Raw genomic sequence first — 15,888 nt, 5'->3', positions numbered from 1 at the left:
TCTGGGGTGGGAGAAGATTGGAAAACATGGTTGGGTATCATCTTCAAAACGATTATGAAGATTTAAAATCAGCATTAAAAAGCGTTGCACATAGAGCCTGGGAACCTGAAGAGTCTGCCTCCAGGTGTAAATAAAAGAGCTGGTTAGTGTGGATTTCACCTTACATATGATTCTCTTCATTCAATCTTGCATACCACCAACTATATATATCATGCGGTACTCTATAGGGATAAATGACTCAAATGTCATTACACTAGTTTAGCAATTAAACAGCATTATTATCACACGGAGGCATGCAGACGTAAGTGTTTCCTAAAAACAAACACACTTCAGAAGCAAACCATAAATAGAATTAGAAGTCCAACCCTCAAACTTTATTCTGCTTAACTTCTTCCTTAGTAGTAGGTCAAACTAGAAGTCCAACCGTCAACTTTACTCTGCACGAGTTCTTCCATAGTAGCTTGTATCCCGCCAACATATTGACGCTCGTCAATCACATTCCCCACCATGTCTCCAACGGTACTACTTACACCTTTTACCCCGCTGTCTTTTTCATCCTTCAGGCTAGAATTGCTTCTGTCTAGCTCCTTCGGTGTGTCAAAGTGCAAAAGCAAAAGCCAGACATGGGTGAGAAACTCTCCCCCATGTCGAAGCTCTTGAATGTGGTTCTTCACTGGGCATTTCCTCGCGGCATCGCACAACATCTCAACCCACATGTTGCCCATGATATCCCACCTCTTCGGATTCTCCTTCATATCTAGAACAAGTTCTTGTGCCCTGTTCACAAGTGTGATATTGGTGGTGTTGCCCTCGTTCAATACCACTCCTCCATAAAAAAGTTTCTTCATATCAGCAGAATCTTGCATAATCCTGTTGTATTTGTTGCAGAAAGGAAATTTATCAAGACATGCAACAAGCAAATACATCATGTAGTCGGAGAGGTTTTTGGCCACTTTTAGCTTCACCTTATCCTTACCAAAAATTTTAGGATGATCCGACTCGTAGCAAACTTCGGTAGCAACGTGCCAGATGACAATACTTTGACCAAGTTTTAGTTCAATACTCCGCTTGAACTGCTGCCCGCCATCATACCTTAAAACGGTCCTCTCACCTCTTTCCAATTCTGAAGTGGGTAACTCGTCAACATTTGTGACCTTCTCTGTTGAAGTCTGCACCGTATTAACATTTGCGGTTTTCTGAGTTGATGTCTGGGAAGTATCAATCTGCGTAACTGTATTTGTTGAAGTCTGCAAAGTATCAACAACTGCAGCTTTCTCTGATTTCTCACGAAGGTGACGAATGATTATATCTTTCAACTGTTTGTCTGGACTCTTCTGTAAGCTGAATCTCTTCAACATTTTTTCCCTGCCAAAAAGCCACTCCCACTTCGTATTGCAGACAAGAGGCCTGTAGTTTTCGCAGAAATCCCGCAAATTGAATTGCCCCATTAACCCAGACCACCTCTGGCTTTTAGAGTTTAGAATTTCGTGTGGAAAGAGAACCCAAGTAGCCCACTTACTTCCATTCTTATATGCCCAAACAATGGCCCAATCCGAAACAAGTTGCTCAATAATGCCAGCTATCTCCAGAAAAATGGCTCCAGCTAAGAGAATGATGGTTACAATATGATCACCTTCCAAATACCCGTGAGGCTTGTCGCACGTGATGTATATCACAAGCACAGAAACGATCAATGAGAAGCTAAGAAATCTAAGTACGCTTCCCCATACAGTAAAAATAGTGCCTACCTTGCTGAAGAGCATGTCATACATCAAACCCAACTCGATCTCAATCAGTTTGAAAGCATCAACACTACCCTTTTTAACTGAGTCACGGAACCTTGCTTTCAAAATTCCCACTGTCCTCGCATCAGTCTTGTAACTTGTATTATGAGGCAATAAGGTTTGGAACCAGGAATAGGCTAGGAGCACTAGGTTTGCAGTCGGTCCCGAAGCACTGATTGTGTCAATTTTTTCTAAATCTAACTTAATAAAACCCTTGTAGTCATGGGATCTTGACCTGACTACCCACACTCTCTCTCCATACTTGATAATACCAGGAACAAACACCAGCAGGGCCAGAAGAGACAATCCTTCCTTATTCCAGGTTACTATCAGGGCATAAGCTGTTCTTAGGCCTTGGGTTAAGAGTCCTATAAGGTGTCTCATCCACAACTGATTTTCCTCAACGCGTAAGACGGTAATGGTATCCGGACCCCCGAGATAGAACAAGATCAGAGGTGCCCACATCACCCTAAGCGATTCTTCGCCCATTGTCTTGTTGGAATGCCCCTTTTGCTTGATGGAATTGTGCTTACTGTTATCGTCCACTTTGATCTTGGAGAGCTTTCCAAGAGCAATTGTTGACAACAAGTCAGAAAATAAGTAGAGTAACCAAATAGTCGCAATCATCAGCAACAGTGACTTATTCTTTCTGCGGAGTCGTCCGAAGAAATGAAGGTATAACTGAGCAATGAGGATGTAGAGAATTAGAATCCTCAGATCCCATTCTTCCCACCATTTCCTCAGGTCTCTCATACCATTGTCATATGAGTTCTTGTTGAACTCGCAAATCCTGTAGCACGGCATGGTTCTTTCTTCACTCTGCTGCCATGAGGGAAGAAAACAAAAGTAAAATTGAAGCAGTGCTAGCGCATTAACTTGAAACACTGACTTGCCCAGTATAGTTTTATGTTTTTTTCAACGGCTTTTTTTTTTTTTGAATGGCGACTATTGTTGTATGGTCACACTATATAGGTCAGGCAACGACGATAGAGGGTATTTTTTCCTGTGAGGTCCCGTAATTGTTACTTATCATATCATAGCTAACCCATGCATGGTTTGAAATATCGGTGATACATAACAATATCGGCTGATATGTATCGGAATCGGTACCGGTAGGTTACAGCCGATGTTGCAGTGTGAAGGAAAATCGCATTAGTATTGGTGATACTTAACGTCTGCAACGGACCCATTACGGGCAAAATATGGCCGTTACGTGCGTTAAGGTATCGGTAATTTTTTCCAATTTTGTGCAAAAGTTTTAATGGCCATTTGTTTGCGGGATAAATGTTGGAGGGATATAGCGGAAGTGAGGATATTATACATGGGGTTGATAGATGGGTAATTATTCAGAAGGGGGAATATGTATATATATACTTGGTTTGTTTTGTGGTTGATATGGATGGATTTGGGTGGATGGGTGATTGAGTTTAAAGAGGAAAATGACATTTTTATAATTAAAGATTTAGGCTCTGTTTAGAACTTAGTGAAAAAAAAGGAAAAAAATGGAAAATTAAATTTTTTTCCCTTCTATTGTTTGGTTGAAAGAGAAAGAGTGAAGAAAATAAGATTTTAAGTCTAGTGAATAGTAAATTTTACCTCCTATGAGGAACTGATATATATATATATATATATATATATATGGAACGGTTCAAGGGACACCAAAAAAAACACTTAAAAAAACACCCCAAATCTCAATCTCATAGTTTCCGATCAAATTTTTATAATCCGAACCGTTCAATATGTGCAGAATGTGATTTTAAAGGTGCCCGCGAGAAATTAGCAAAAAAAATGACTGGGAAAGGCTTTGATTTGAGCAGTTTTTATTTGAACCGTTCAATAAAAAACTGTTTGAAACTGTTCGGATCAAGCCCTTCCCGATCATTTTTTTTGCTGATTTCTCACAATTACCTTTAAAATCACGTTCTGATCACATTGAGCGGTTCGGATCATTAAAATTTGATCGGAAACTATGAGGTGTTTTTTTAGGTGTTTCCGGAACCGCCCCGATATATATAAACATGTATCCGAGCCATCTTATATGTATCTTGACTAATTACGGGGACCAATTAACCTCAGCATTCACTAGCGGATCTCATTTAAAGCCAAAAGCTAAACTCTTGTGGACGGGTCCCAAAGATAATCCCCTTCTCATTTAGGTAACAAAACAAGCATCGGATGAGGCCGGGGCTGAAGGACTAATCCGGGGCCAAAGACCTCTAAAATACATTCCCTAAGAGCTTTCCTTGTGGCAGATCAGAGAGGCAGATTAATTAATCTGGGGCCATGGATAATCTTCTTCCTTTGACCCCTAACAAGCAGGCCTGCTTTGAGCAAGTGGTGAACCTGCATGCCTCAGGTAATCAATAAGCAATCAGTTGAGGGATATATCGCAAGATCAGTTCTTGGCAGCAAACCAAACGGGTGTAACGTCGATGCCTCACGGTTGGTAATGGAGTTGGTAATCTATGGCAACGTCCGACTGGTGATACGCTGAAGATTAAGGTGGACGTACGGAGCATGGAAAAAGGAATCGTTGAAAGGGGGTTTTGGTGCCGTGTTTCGAAACAGTCATTGAGGCTTTGTTGCTGCTTCTATGGGGCCGGCCTCTTCGTGGGTTCTCTAGCCCAGCAGTAACTGAAGCCATGGCGATTCGAAGGGGTACATCTTTTATTGGGTTTGCAGCTTAGTTAATTCGCGTTTGGTGATTGTGGAGAGTGATTCTTAAGCTGTTGTTAACATCATGCTCGATGGTCAAGTGGTGGAGAGTCAGGATCAGCTTGGTGTTATTCTTCATTATCAATACTGTGGCAAGTAAACGAGTAGTTGGTAAGGAGGTTAGTCTTTGGACCGAATCTTCGTCGTCGTGGTTACTTGGTCCCTTATAAGAGACGTGTGCAAGAACTCAGATTGATTTTCTAATATTATCGTTTTTGGGAAAAAAATAAAAACGGCTTATGGGCAAAGTTTCTAAAAGTTATTCATTGTCTGTTTGTCCTAATGTTTTTGCCCCCTATTGTACTCAGGATTAAGCCTCTCTTTTTTTTTTTCTTAGTAAAAAAGGTAGGTTAGATTGAAGTAGCGTAGTGATCTTCCAATCAACTGGGGGAATCCACCGGACCTAGAATGTTTGGATTTCAGCTATAGCTAACTTGGCCGGGGAGAAAATATTGATCCCTCACAACACCACGGGCTTCGTTATCCGCCCCCGCCGAAGAGGAAGTTATTCCAATCATTTGGTCACAAGAATCGAACTTAAGACCAGTGGAAGAGGAGCAACCTTTTGTTAGCTGCTCCAATCACTAGAACTACTACCTAGCTTGGTGGTCTTAGGATTAAGTTAACATTCTAATGTTTGCTACCATTGCTTCAATACACCTAATAAAAACACGCACTATATGCACTGAATAAAGGGTTCAGATTGCAGCACGTCATCAAATGTTAGCTTATTTAACGAAAAACATACATGAGCTGGACAACAAATATCATAAAGCAATTCATAACTAAATTTCACATGCCACTACAAACTTAGACGAAAGGCACAAGCGATCATAAGAAAGCCACAATCATTTGTAAGAAAAAAGCAAACGTACCACAAATTCTTCTAAGCGACGGTTCATATGTCTTAAAGACGTGCCTAGCTACAATGTCTCATAATACTTGCCACAAACAACTATAACTAATGCGAGAACTATTCAAAACACTAGGTCAGACCAATGAGGTTCGATCATAACTTTCAACCATAAAACTCATAACTTATATTGTAACCAATCGTATAAGCTAAATCGACTTTTTAAAATCGTTTAACTTCTTTATGATTAAAAAACCAACTAATAAATTGATTGTGTCCGTAGATAAAACCAATTGTGCTAGAATGTGCAATGCAAAAAAAAAAATTGTGCTAGAATTTGTTTACATAACCGAATTGTAAATGATTGAAGACTTTTGACAACAAATTCTATTTTAGTCAAATAATCGTATACAAATCGATCGGAATATAGGTCATCACTGAAGAATTTTACAGAAAAGAGATAAGATTCAGAGAAGAATTCAAGAACCCTAGAAAACAGTCAAGAACAGATATTTTCTCTCTATATTCCTTGTTCGATGATTACAAAGCAGATCTCCTCAGAGCTCTTTAATATCCCGCAACCCGATCTACAAACCAACTTACAACAGAAAAAGGGGAGCACGCCCTTGCCAGCTCACTTTTTCTAATCAAGACAATTAGTAACTAACTAAGAGCATCTAATCAAAACCAATAATTAAAATGTGTCACGTCAGTATTTGATTATCCATTTAGTTCATAATCAAACTTAACAACCTCTACCTCCACATTGGTTATTTTTGCATCCCTAACCAAAAAAACCCCCACAATACAAAATGCACATTTGTTCAATCACTTTAATTTCAATTACGCACCCGACCACACCAAATTATTCGTCTCGATGAGACGATTCCAATGTGGGGTGTTTTTGAGTTTTTGAGTTTTGAGTTTGGTTATTGAGTTTTGGTTATTGATAAAAGTTGTTAAGTTTGGTTATGGAATGAGTGAAATTTGATTATTTACTAAAAGACTTGTAACTTTGCTTATTACAATGTGAGGTGTTTTTGGAACATTATTGTTAAGTTTGATTATCCAAACTCATTTGCTTATTACAATGTGGATGCTCTAACTGACTAACCACTAACAAATCACTAATCCGTTCCAGAAACCTTCTTAAAAAATAAGCAGCTTATTTCACATTTTCAAACTCAAAAATAATGTAAATGAAAAATAATTTTTTAATTTTTTTTGCATCGTATAAAAGATCTCAATGAGATCTTTCAAACAAGATCCATAGTGCATATTTTTAGATTTCAATAAGCCCCTCATTTTTTAACTTGAAATTGCCTTCTTAAAAAATAAGGGCTTTTTTTGAGTATCGGAACGGGGCAAACCAAATTAAACTGTCATTAGTGAGTTTTGCTAACAATCACCACCTCGATCGATTTATTTACAGAGCGTATGCAACCCGGGAGAGGAGCCGAGCCGCTAAACATTTTGTTTTCTGCGATATTGAGCCAGTCACGATATTTTCGTGAGACTTGCGATATAATACCGATAGGAGTTGATATCATGCGATATTTATCCAGTATAGACGATACAAATGATATATAGATGGTTTGGGGCGTTAAGTTGATTTTCAGACGTTATATAAACGGAACACAGATATATTTGCAAAAATTGGACAGATTAGACAATAAAGGTGATACATATTAGGCGATATCAGACTTAAGAGATGATAAATTGGTTTCCAAAAGAGATCTAGGCGATATTTTGACGATAACAACTCATTTCAAGACGAGATAATGACTTTCGAGCAAAATTTTGCCTACTTGTGGCCACATAACTGACGAGAAATCAACGAAGGAAATGAGAGCGGACCAGAATCGGACGCAATTTTTCGGCAATAAACGTATTTTTTTTGTGCCAAAATGGTATGTAGGAGTTGTATTATACAAGAAACAACCGAGTACATCAACGATCGAAGTTGGATATCATTTCAAAGGGAGTAAATAACCAAACAAAGAGGCCTAACTATCCAAGATTATCACTAGATCCTCGCACCAGGTTTTGCCAGTGAGTCGGCCATTACCGATGTTATGGCCTGGCATTTTTATTTATTTATTTATTTATGTTGTCATTTATTATATGTGTGTTTATGATTGGGTTTTAATTAATTATTTTGCGTGCGCTATGGGTGTTGTTGATACCATCGTAATCCTTAGAGTATGAGATTATTTTTTGGTAAAATAGTGGTACCGAATTGTAATTCTATAAATTTGTGTTATATTCTATCTAAATTCTAATTATCTAATAAGCTATTTTTGAGGGTGAGCGTGATTATCAATGGGTAGTTTAAAAGGGTTTCCCTTGGTTAGGTAATCACAAGTTCATTAGGGTTAACATTGGAGATAAAAGGCTGGAGAGAGAGCAGTGGCCGCATAAGGGTATCGGAGTCGTCTTCCGACATGGTAAGTTTCGGTAAAATTCTTGGTTGTTTACTAACTTGGGATCAATACCATTCATAAAGGGGCAGGTTTACTTGGATGGATATTATTTTATGTTGATTTGGTGGGTAGCAGCTTTTGAGAAAAGGAGAGAGGGTCGTGCGTGCGTGCCTGTGAAGTGGTGTAAAGCAATAAGGTTTCCCGATGATAATAGCATCGGTTCTTTCTTTGAGAAATAAATTCAACCATCTGTTTTTGGAGGATTGGGTTTAGAGCTTTGAAGTATTAGGATTGGTGTGGCTTGTGTTTTGATTGTCTTGGGAAAGGAACAAGTGGTGTACGTAGAAAAACAGTTTGTTTGGAGTTGAAGATTAAAGCTTGGGGCTAGGCCTGTCAATGGGCCGGATCCGATCCGGATCCGACAGATCCGGATCCGGATCCGAATCCGATAAGACACAATCCGATCCGGATCCGATAAGACTCAAATCCGATAGCGAGAATCCGGATCCGAATCCGAAAAATCCGGATCCGATCCGAAAATCCGGATCCGATCCGGAAACTTTTTTTACTTCAAAAATTTTAGCCAAAAAAAAATATTTTTTTCAAAAAAATACAACTTTTTTTTTTCAAAAAAAAATTATTTTCAGAAAAAAAATTAAAAAATTAAAAATAAAAAATAAAAATAAAAATACAACTTCTTAAACATTTTTTTTTTCAAAATAAAAATTTTACTATTTTTTTAAAAAAAATTAAAATTTTAAAAAAAAATAAAGTTCGGATTCGGATTGATAACGGATTTAATCCGATCCGATCCGGATCCGATCCGGATCCGTATTGAATTACCGGATCCGGATTATCGGATTATCGGATCGATGTTATCGGATCCGGATCCGGATCCGGATCGGATTTTTCGGATCGGATCCGGATCGAATCCGGTCCATTGACAGGCCTACTTGGGGCTTTGTAGTTTTGGTGGCTTAGAATTATTTTAGTTTTTGTATTTTTTTTAAGGCAGTCCCATATTGCTATAAGTATGTTGACACTGTTAGTGATAATATTGCTAAATGATTCTTTGTTCAGGTTAGGCATCTTTTTGCGCGTCCGACTTGCATTATTTTTGGACCCAGGTGAGTGGTTAAACATGTACGTATTTGCGAACTTCCCCGTATCCTTTAAATTGTAGTTTTGAGAAATTTACTATTGAAATTGGGAACATGTATTTGTTTTATTTGGTTCTTGAAATTGGCATGCGGATTGGTGAAACCATTTGTTGATCGAATAATCTTTTGGTGAGAACTTTGTGGATATTGATGGAAACATATTTTGGAAGTCCAGGGAAATTAATCCTCTGTGTGCGGGTGACTCTGGCCATTAGGGAAGAAACCGGATTAGGCCGGTGACCCTAATGCTCAACGGTTGTTATTAACCGGATCATTCTTAGGAAAAAGTTTCACAGGCTGCCTGCGCTCATGGTGACTCTAAGTTTCGATATTGGATCCAATTATGAGACATTTATTCACTGGCATTTGGTACTATTGGTTTTGGTTGTGGTTCCCCATTATTGTTGGAGATTGGATTGAGAACACCATTAAGACTTATCAGATGAATCGTTAATTGGATTAATGGATTATTTTGTTGTTCACCGCATATGCCAAATTTATATTGTCATGGTAAATTATTTTCATCCATGTTTCAGAACTTTATTCTAATATACATGCTTTGCTATTCACTGAGCTCGTCAGCTGACGGATTTATTCCAACTCTATTTTCAGGCAAGTTGGGGTTAGGAGGACTCCGGCGGCATCTCGGGGTCTTCTTTTAGTTTGATCTCCTTAGGGTGTCTCATCATATTTTTATTTTATTAATTGCTTTCGCATTTGAAACATTTTGTCAGACATCTGGATTCTTTTATTACTGTTGGATCACTGGATTTATTTGGTTCATGGGATGTTTGTGCCCCATTCTTTTTATGGAATTTATTGGTTGGGGATGTTCTGAATAAAAAAAATGGTTGACTGTTTGGTGGATCCTTGGTTGGGAGTTTTTATAAAATTCCTTTTTAGGCTGCATGTTCTACGAGCTTTGGTCTTGTGGTTCATGGCCGGTCACTTCTTATTTTGGGGTGTGACAACCAACCTCCAAACAGAGAGAGCAACAAACTCTCAACTGCGGTAAAAACAACCACAAGATCCAAGATTAGAAACCCTACACCCAGAAACCCCCATAAAAGGGATAGAAATCAAACCAACAAATTCCAACCCAAATCAACATAACCTAAAAATAATCGAACCAAAAAAAAAAAAGGAAAAAAAAATCCAGCCGAGAACTCTGTCGTCGAAAGCCGCCGCACAGGATCCATCGGCTTATTCGCCGGATAAGCAAAGTCTAATCATCTCTTCTTCAAATCTACACCAGATTGGCCCCAGCATGCACCGAACGGAGGGTGGTGGTGGTGAGGGTGGGGGGAGATGGAGGCGGATGGAGGCGGAGCTAGAGTGGATGGGGGGAGGCGCAAGTGAAGCATGAGGATGCTAGGATGTGAAGAAGAGGAAGGCCGGAAGGAGGAGGGGAGGTGGAGGTGAGAAGTGATGGCCACCCCCACCCCCAAAGAAGCAACCCTAGAAGGAGGAAAAGTTTAGAGGGAGAGGCTCTCGGGGGTGGGTGTTGTACATAATTTGCAATAAACGTTGTTGAAGCAAGATTTTGGCAATTTGTGCTCGAAATTAATTAAAACGGCGAGACGTGAAGAAGACACACAAAATTGACGTGAGTTTTTGGCTCTACAAATCGTTGAAATGCATAGACGTGCCAATATAATGGTGGGACATGCATTTGCGTGAAGAGCTCACTAGGCTCAAAGTAAACGAGACGGACCGAGATTTGATATAATTTTGGTAAGATGAACATGATTTTTTACGGGCCAGTAAAAAAGAGATATTTGTCGTCCCGATTTAAGACGTGATGTGTGGACGAGAGACAGCCAAATTAAATCTAAATTTAAAGACAAAAAATATAGCGTAAATCATCCTATGTAGGTGACACATATATATATATATATATATATATATATATATATATATATATATATACGGGGCAGTTCCGGGGACCCTTAAAAAAACCCTCCAAGTTCCCGATCGAATTTTGATGATCGGAGCCGCTCAATGTAATCAGAACGTGATTTTAAGAGTGCTAGCGAGAAATCAGAAAAAAAAAATGACCGGAAAGGATTTCATCCGAACAGTTTTTTATTGAACTTTATTGAACGGTTCAATAAAAAAACTGTTCAAATCAAGCCCTTTCTGGTTAGTTTTTTTGCCAGTTTCTCACAAGCACCCTTAAAATCATGTTCTGAACACATTGAGCGGCTCGGATCATCAAAATTTGATCGAAAATTATGAGATTAAGATTTGGAGGATTTTTTTAAGGGTCTCCGGAACCGCCCCAATATATATATATATATATATATATATATATATATATATATATATATATATATATATATATATGAGGTGTGTGAGATTTGTGGGGGAGGGGTGAGCTAGAGAGAGAAACTCGCAGTAGTGTGTGGAGCAAGAAGAATTACTTTTGGTGACCAATCAATTTTCGTCGCTAAATAATTAAATTTCGTTACTAAAAGTATTGGTGACGAAATATATATTTTACCATGTTTTGTCACCTATTAGCGGTTGTCGCTGCAAGTGTAAGGTAGTTTTTGGTGACGAAAAATGTTGTCACTAACATAAACCTTTGGAAGGCGACCAAACTAGAAAAATAACATTTAACTCAACTGTAATTGTTGGCTACTAATATTCGAACCCTCAACCTTTGGTACATACCTTAACTGATCTCTTTCCCCTAGGCCACTTAACATTTCATCAGTATTTTTGCTAAATTTAATATGTATCATCATTTTATAAATAATTTGTAATTACTGCATAATACAAATATATTACATACATCATATATTATTTAGTCTAAATAATATGATTTTTTCAAAACAAAAAATAAATTAGCCTTAGATTTGGTGAAAATACAAATTTCGTCGCTCAAAGGTATCTTTTCTCCAAATGTTACCTTTTGGTGAGGAAAATAAGATTTCGTCTATGAATGGATACTATTAGGTGACGAAAGATTAATTTCGACGCCAAATAGTATGTTTCGGCGACAAAATTCTTTTTCGTCACCACAAAGATTCTATTTGGTGAGGAAATTCAAATTTCGTCACGTGATTTTGTCACAAAATGCCATTTTCGTTGTAGTGGTGTGTGCGTGTACAAATTTCAGGATATAAGTTAACAGACATACTAATTTTTATATATAGTGTACGTGATAATCCTCTTACTACATTAGAAATCTCTACGAGAGCTTTTGTTAACTTGGAAAGTCTTTGATAATTGTTCCAAAAGTATATAAGCTGAGGTTAGTAGTATATATTTCCAAAAACAACAATGCTACTCACACAAAGTCCACATGTATGTAAGAAGTTGTGTAAGTTATTATGTTTGGATTGTTGTGTGAGTATCATTTTTGTTCAAAAAATGCTAGAGGCACATCACCTAAAGACACATCAACCACACCCTTCTCACATACAGGTGGATCCCGTTCCAACGGGACCCACCTGTATGTGAGAGGGATGTGGTTGATGTGAACGGGATCCACCTGTATGTGAGAGGGGTGTGGTTGATGTGTCTCTAAGGTGTTGTGTCTCTGCTTGTGTGAAACCTGAAATGTATGTTAAATTCATCCATTTTTTAATTGTTTGATTCTCCCCACTCCATCCGCCCAAAGGTGACACAGATATTGAACAACATAAGTAGCAAGTTGGAGCAATAGATTCACTTCTAAAGCAGCAGAATGTTGGAGAGAGAGAGAGAGAGAGAGAGAGAGAGAGAATACATACCGAAACACTATTAGATCTTCAGAGGGTGGTAATAGGAACTTAACAGGGAGTGTATATATATAGACTAGAGATCGACTTACAGAGGCTCCATGCAATCACATTCATCCGTTTCGACAATTAATAGTTGAGATTTGTTTTTAAATTTTGACTGGTAATAAATATTTCTGACCAACAATAGGCAATGTTATTTTTAATCCGAAAAATCCAAAAACTTTTGGACGCACGAGACTCCATAAATAAGTTTTTCTCATATATATATATATATATATATATATATATATATATATATATATAAAATTCATCAGAGCAACAGGAGTACACAATTTATAGGTGAGGATCAGTGATTTTATTTATTTATTTATTTATCTATAAATGGCATAGTATGAAGAAAACCTACACGGAGTAGTTGAGCTCCAAGAGGGGTGTGGAACCGGGAAAATGTAATGGTACAAGAAACATATTCATAAAAAGGAATTGAATGGTTCAGCTTAACACTGGACGATTCAGATTCATATCACACAAATGTAAATTTGAACCGTTCAATTTCCTTACTTTCATGCAAATATTTCATGAGCACTATCAATCCTCATGAAACAATCTACAATAAATAAGGCTCCGTGTGATAGTTGAACCTCTCTGAAACAGAAATTAATTTTTGGACGTTCCCGTGCTTTACAATTTTATGCTAAAGTACATAGTTTGTAATGTCTGTGTCAGGTTGATAATGGCCATGTACTTGATTGGATTTGTACAGCATGCAGGGGATCCAATGTCACAAACTCCATTCGTTCCAAAATGTTGATACTCTTTAAGAGTGTGTTTCAATTGATTAATCTTATAACGGTTTTGCTATTGTTAGTTCATTGGGCTGACAATAAGCACATTATAAAATAAGAGAAATACGTATTTCTATATATTTTTTACGCCATTTAATATACATTCACACATTTACTATTATTAGCATATTATGCTGATTTTAGAATTTTTCATCTTACAATCTATAATTTTTAAGTGATTTTTAAAACTTTGTATAAAAGAGGTCATTGAGATCTATCAAACAAGATCCATATTTGATATAAAAAATATAGCCAATTCTTTGAGGTTTCTAAAAAAGGAAAAATGATCAAGAATTTGAGACGGAGGAGTACTAACAATATTTTTCAAGAAGACAATTTCAAGCTAAAAAATTACGCGTTTATGCAAATAATTTGTGTTAACCCAAATTTTAACTTAAACATTAAAATATGATAATTAGAAATTTATTATAAAATTCAAACACGACAGTTAGATTCGGAATGAATTTTAATGTTAACGGTAATTTTTAAATATTTTCAGAAAACGAAAACCGGACAACGTAACCGATTTGTGGATTATTACTTCGTCATAACGAAAGGAATCTAAAAAAAATACCATTGAAACCTAATTTTTTTGAATAAAGACAAAAATAATAAAGACAAAAATAAGCCAATAAGCCAATTTTTTCGTCTTTATTAAAAAAAATAGATTTCAATCGTAGTTTTTTATTTTTTAAGATTCATCTTGTCATAAAAAAGCAATAATCCTCAAAAAATTGACAAAAAACTAATAAATGCAAAAAAAAAATTGAATAAGAACAAAAAATAAGCCAAGTGACTTATCTAGAAGAACAACCTCTAAATATACAGACTATCTTCCAAAATTTTCACATGTCGGCAGATATTGCTTTGGCCAAATAGTTTTCTATACCCTTTTCATTAATGCTATAGATATAAATTATTACTAGAATTGTGGGTTATGAATTATTTTGTCGTAGCTAGATATTTTCCCCAAGCCAAACTAGATGCTTTGGGCACGGTATTTTTCTGCCAGCAAAACTCATCCGGTGCTTTAATGCACAGACAAGTAGTTTTTTTTGAAAGGCACAGACAAGTAGTTGGTGGTGAAGTTATGGTAGAATAAATTATAAAATAGTTTAATATAACTATTTTTCTATTGTAGTAACTCTTCTATAAATACCCACAATATACCCAAATTGTGTAATTGTCCAAGCGTCATACTCATTACTACCTTTGTCTATTTCCTTCTTCTTATACGCCCATCACCACCACCACTCGAACCAACTCACTCTTCACACGGTCCCTAATCTCTCTACGCGCGACAACTCTCACTCCCTCTCTATCATGGTTTTGATTTTGAAAAATGCTCGAATGCGTGATTTGAGATTGGAGCCGTCGCTAAGGATTTTCATGAGTCGTGGGGTTCCAACATAAATCAATAAATTGTGTGAGCGGTAATTGTGGTTTGCACTATCGAGGTGAGTACGATATACCTTGATTACGGGCTTGTTTTTCTAAAAAAGTCATTGGCTTTCCCGCAAAAAATGAGCCAAATAAACCCACATAAAAACAAAAGGGAAAAAAACCGAAATGGTCCCTGTAGTTAAGTGTTTGTGTCAACTTGGTCCCTGTAGTTGTAATTGACTCGATTTACACTCTGTACTTTCCATTTTGTTCCAATTTGGTCCAATTGCTAACTGTCGTTAGTCCGCCGTTAATTCTTTTAAAACAAGACAAAAATAAGCCAATAAGCCAATTTTTTCGTCTTTATTAAAAAAAATGAATTTCGATGGTAATTTTTTACTTTTTAGGTTCCTCTCGTCATAACGAAGCAATAATCTCCGAAAATTGACAAAAAATTAATAAATGCGAAAAAAATTGAATAAGAACAAAAAATAAGCCACTTGACTTATTTAGCTGAACAACGCATGAGTTCATGTAATATTTTGACTTTTGGATATGGTTCTTTATCATGTTGTGACTTTTGAACATGGTTCTATATGCATTTTTAGTACTATGCAGAAAAATAAGACATCTCAGTATTTGTTCACAAGTTGAACAGGTAGACAATACCAGTGGTTATGTTACCTCATGGCTGTTCATAAAAATGCTGAATTGAAGGGCAACTTTTTGCAGAAAACTATAACCAAATCTCTTCTTAAGTGCCTCCTTATTAATGGAGAATGAAAGAATGAGTTGTGTTTTGGTTCAGAGGTATATTAGGTAGGCCTATGCAAAAAATCCGTTCACCCGCGGACCCAACCCGACCCGACTCGAAGGGTCTCAGGCGGGGTCGAACATGTGGTTCGGAAGAGTACAGGTTTATTTTCTGTTAAAAATCAGATTTTGGTTCGGGGTCCAGGTTGGTGTGTTTCTTACTCGACCCGACCAATTCATA

General features: G+C 37.1%; 1 protein-coding gene across 1 annotated transcript; it reads right to left on the bottom strand.

Moving 5' to 3' along the window:
* Window positions 1-175: 175 nt before the first annotated feature.
* On the bottom strand, window positions 176-12,705 carry LOC131334198 (uncharacterized). Its single transcript, XM_058369110.1, has 2 exons — window positions 12,676-12,705; window positions 176-2,606 (listed from the first exon to the last, which is right to left on the bottom strand). Exon 2 carries the CDS (start codon window positions 2,586-2,588, stop codon window positions 396-398), a length of 2,193 nt encoding a protein of 730 aa, XP_058225093.1. The 5' UTR covers window positions 2,589-2,606; window positions 12,676-12,705; the 3' UTR covers window positions 176-395.
* Between the last annotated feature and the right edge of the window lie 3,183 nt (window positions 12,706-15,888).

The sequence above is a fragment of the Rhododendron vialii genome, chromosome 7a, assembly GCF_030253575.1.
Source record: "Rhododendron vialii isolate Sample 1 chromosome 7a, ASM3025357v1".
Classification (NCBI taxonomy): Eukaryota; Viridiplantae; Streptophyta; class Magnoliopsida; order Ericales; family Ericaceae; genus Rhododendron; species Rhododendron vialii.
The sequence above is the reverse complement of the archived record's forward strand: the minus strand, read 5'-3'. Positions and strand labels throughout refer to the sequence as shown.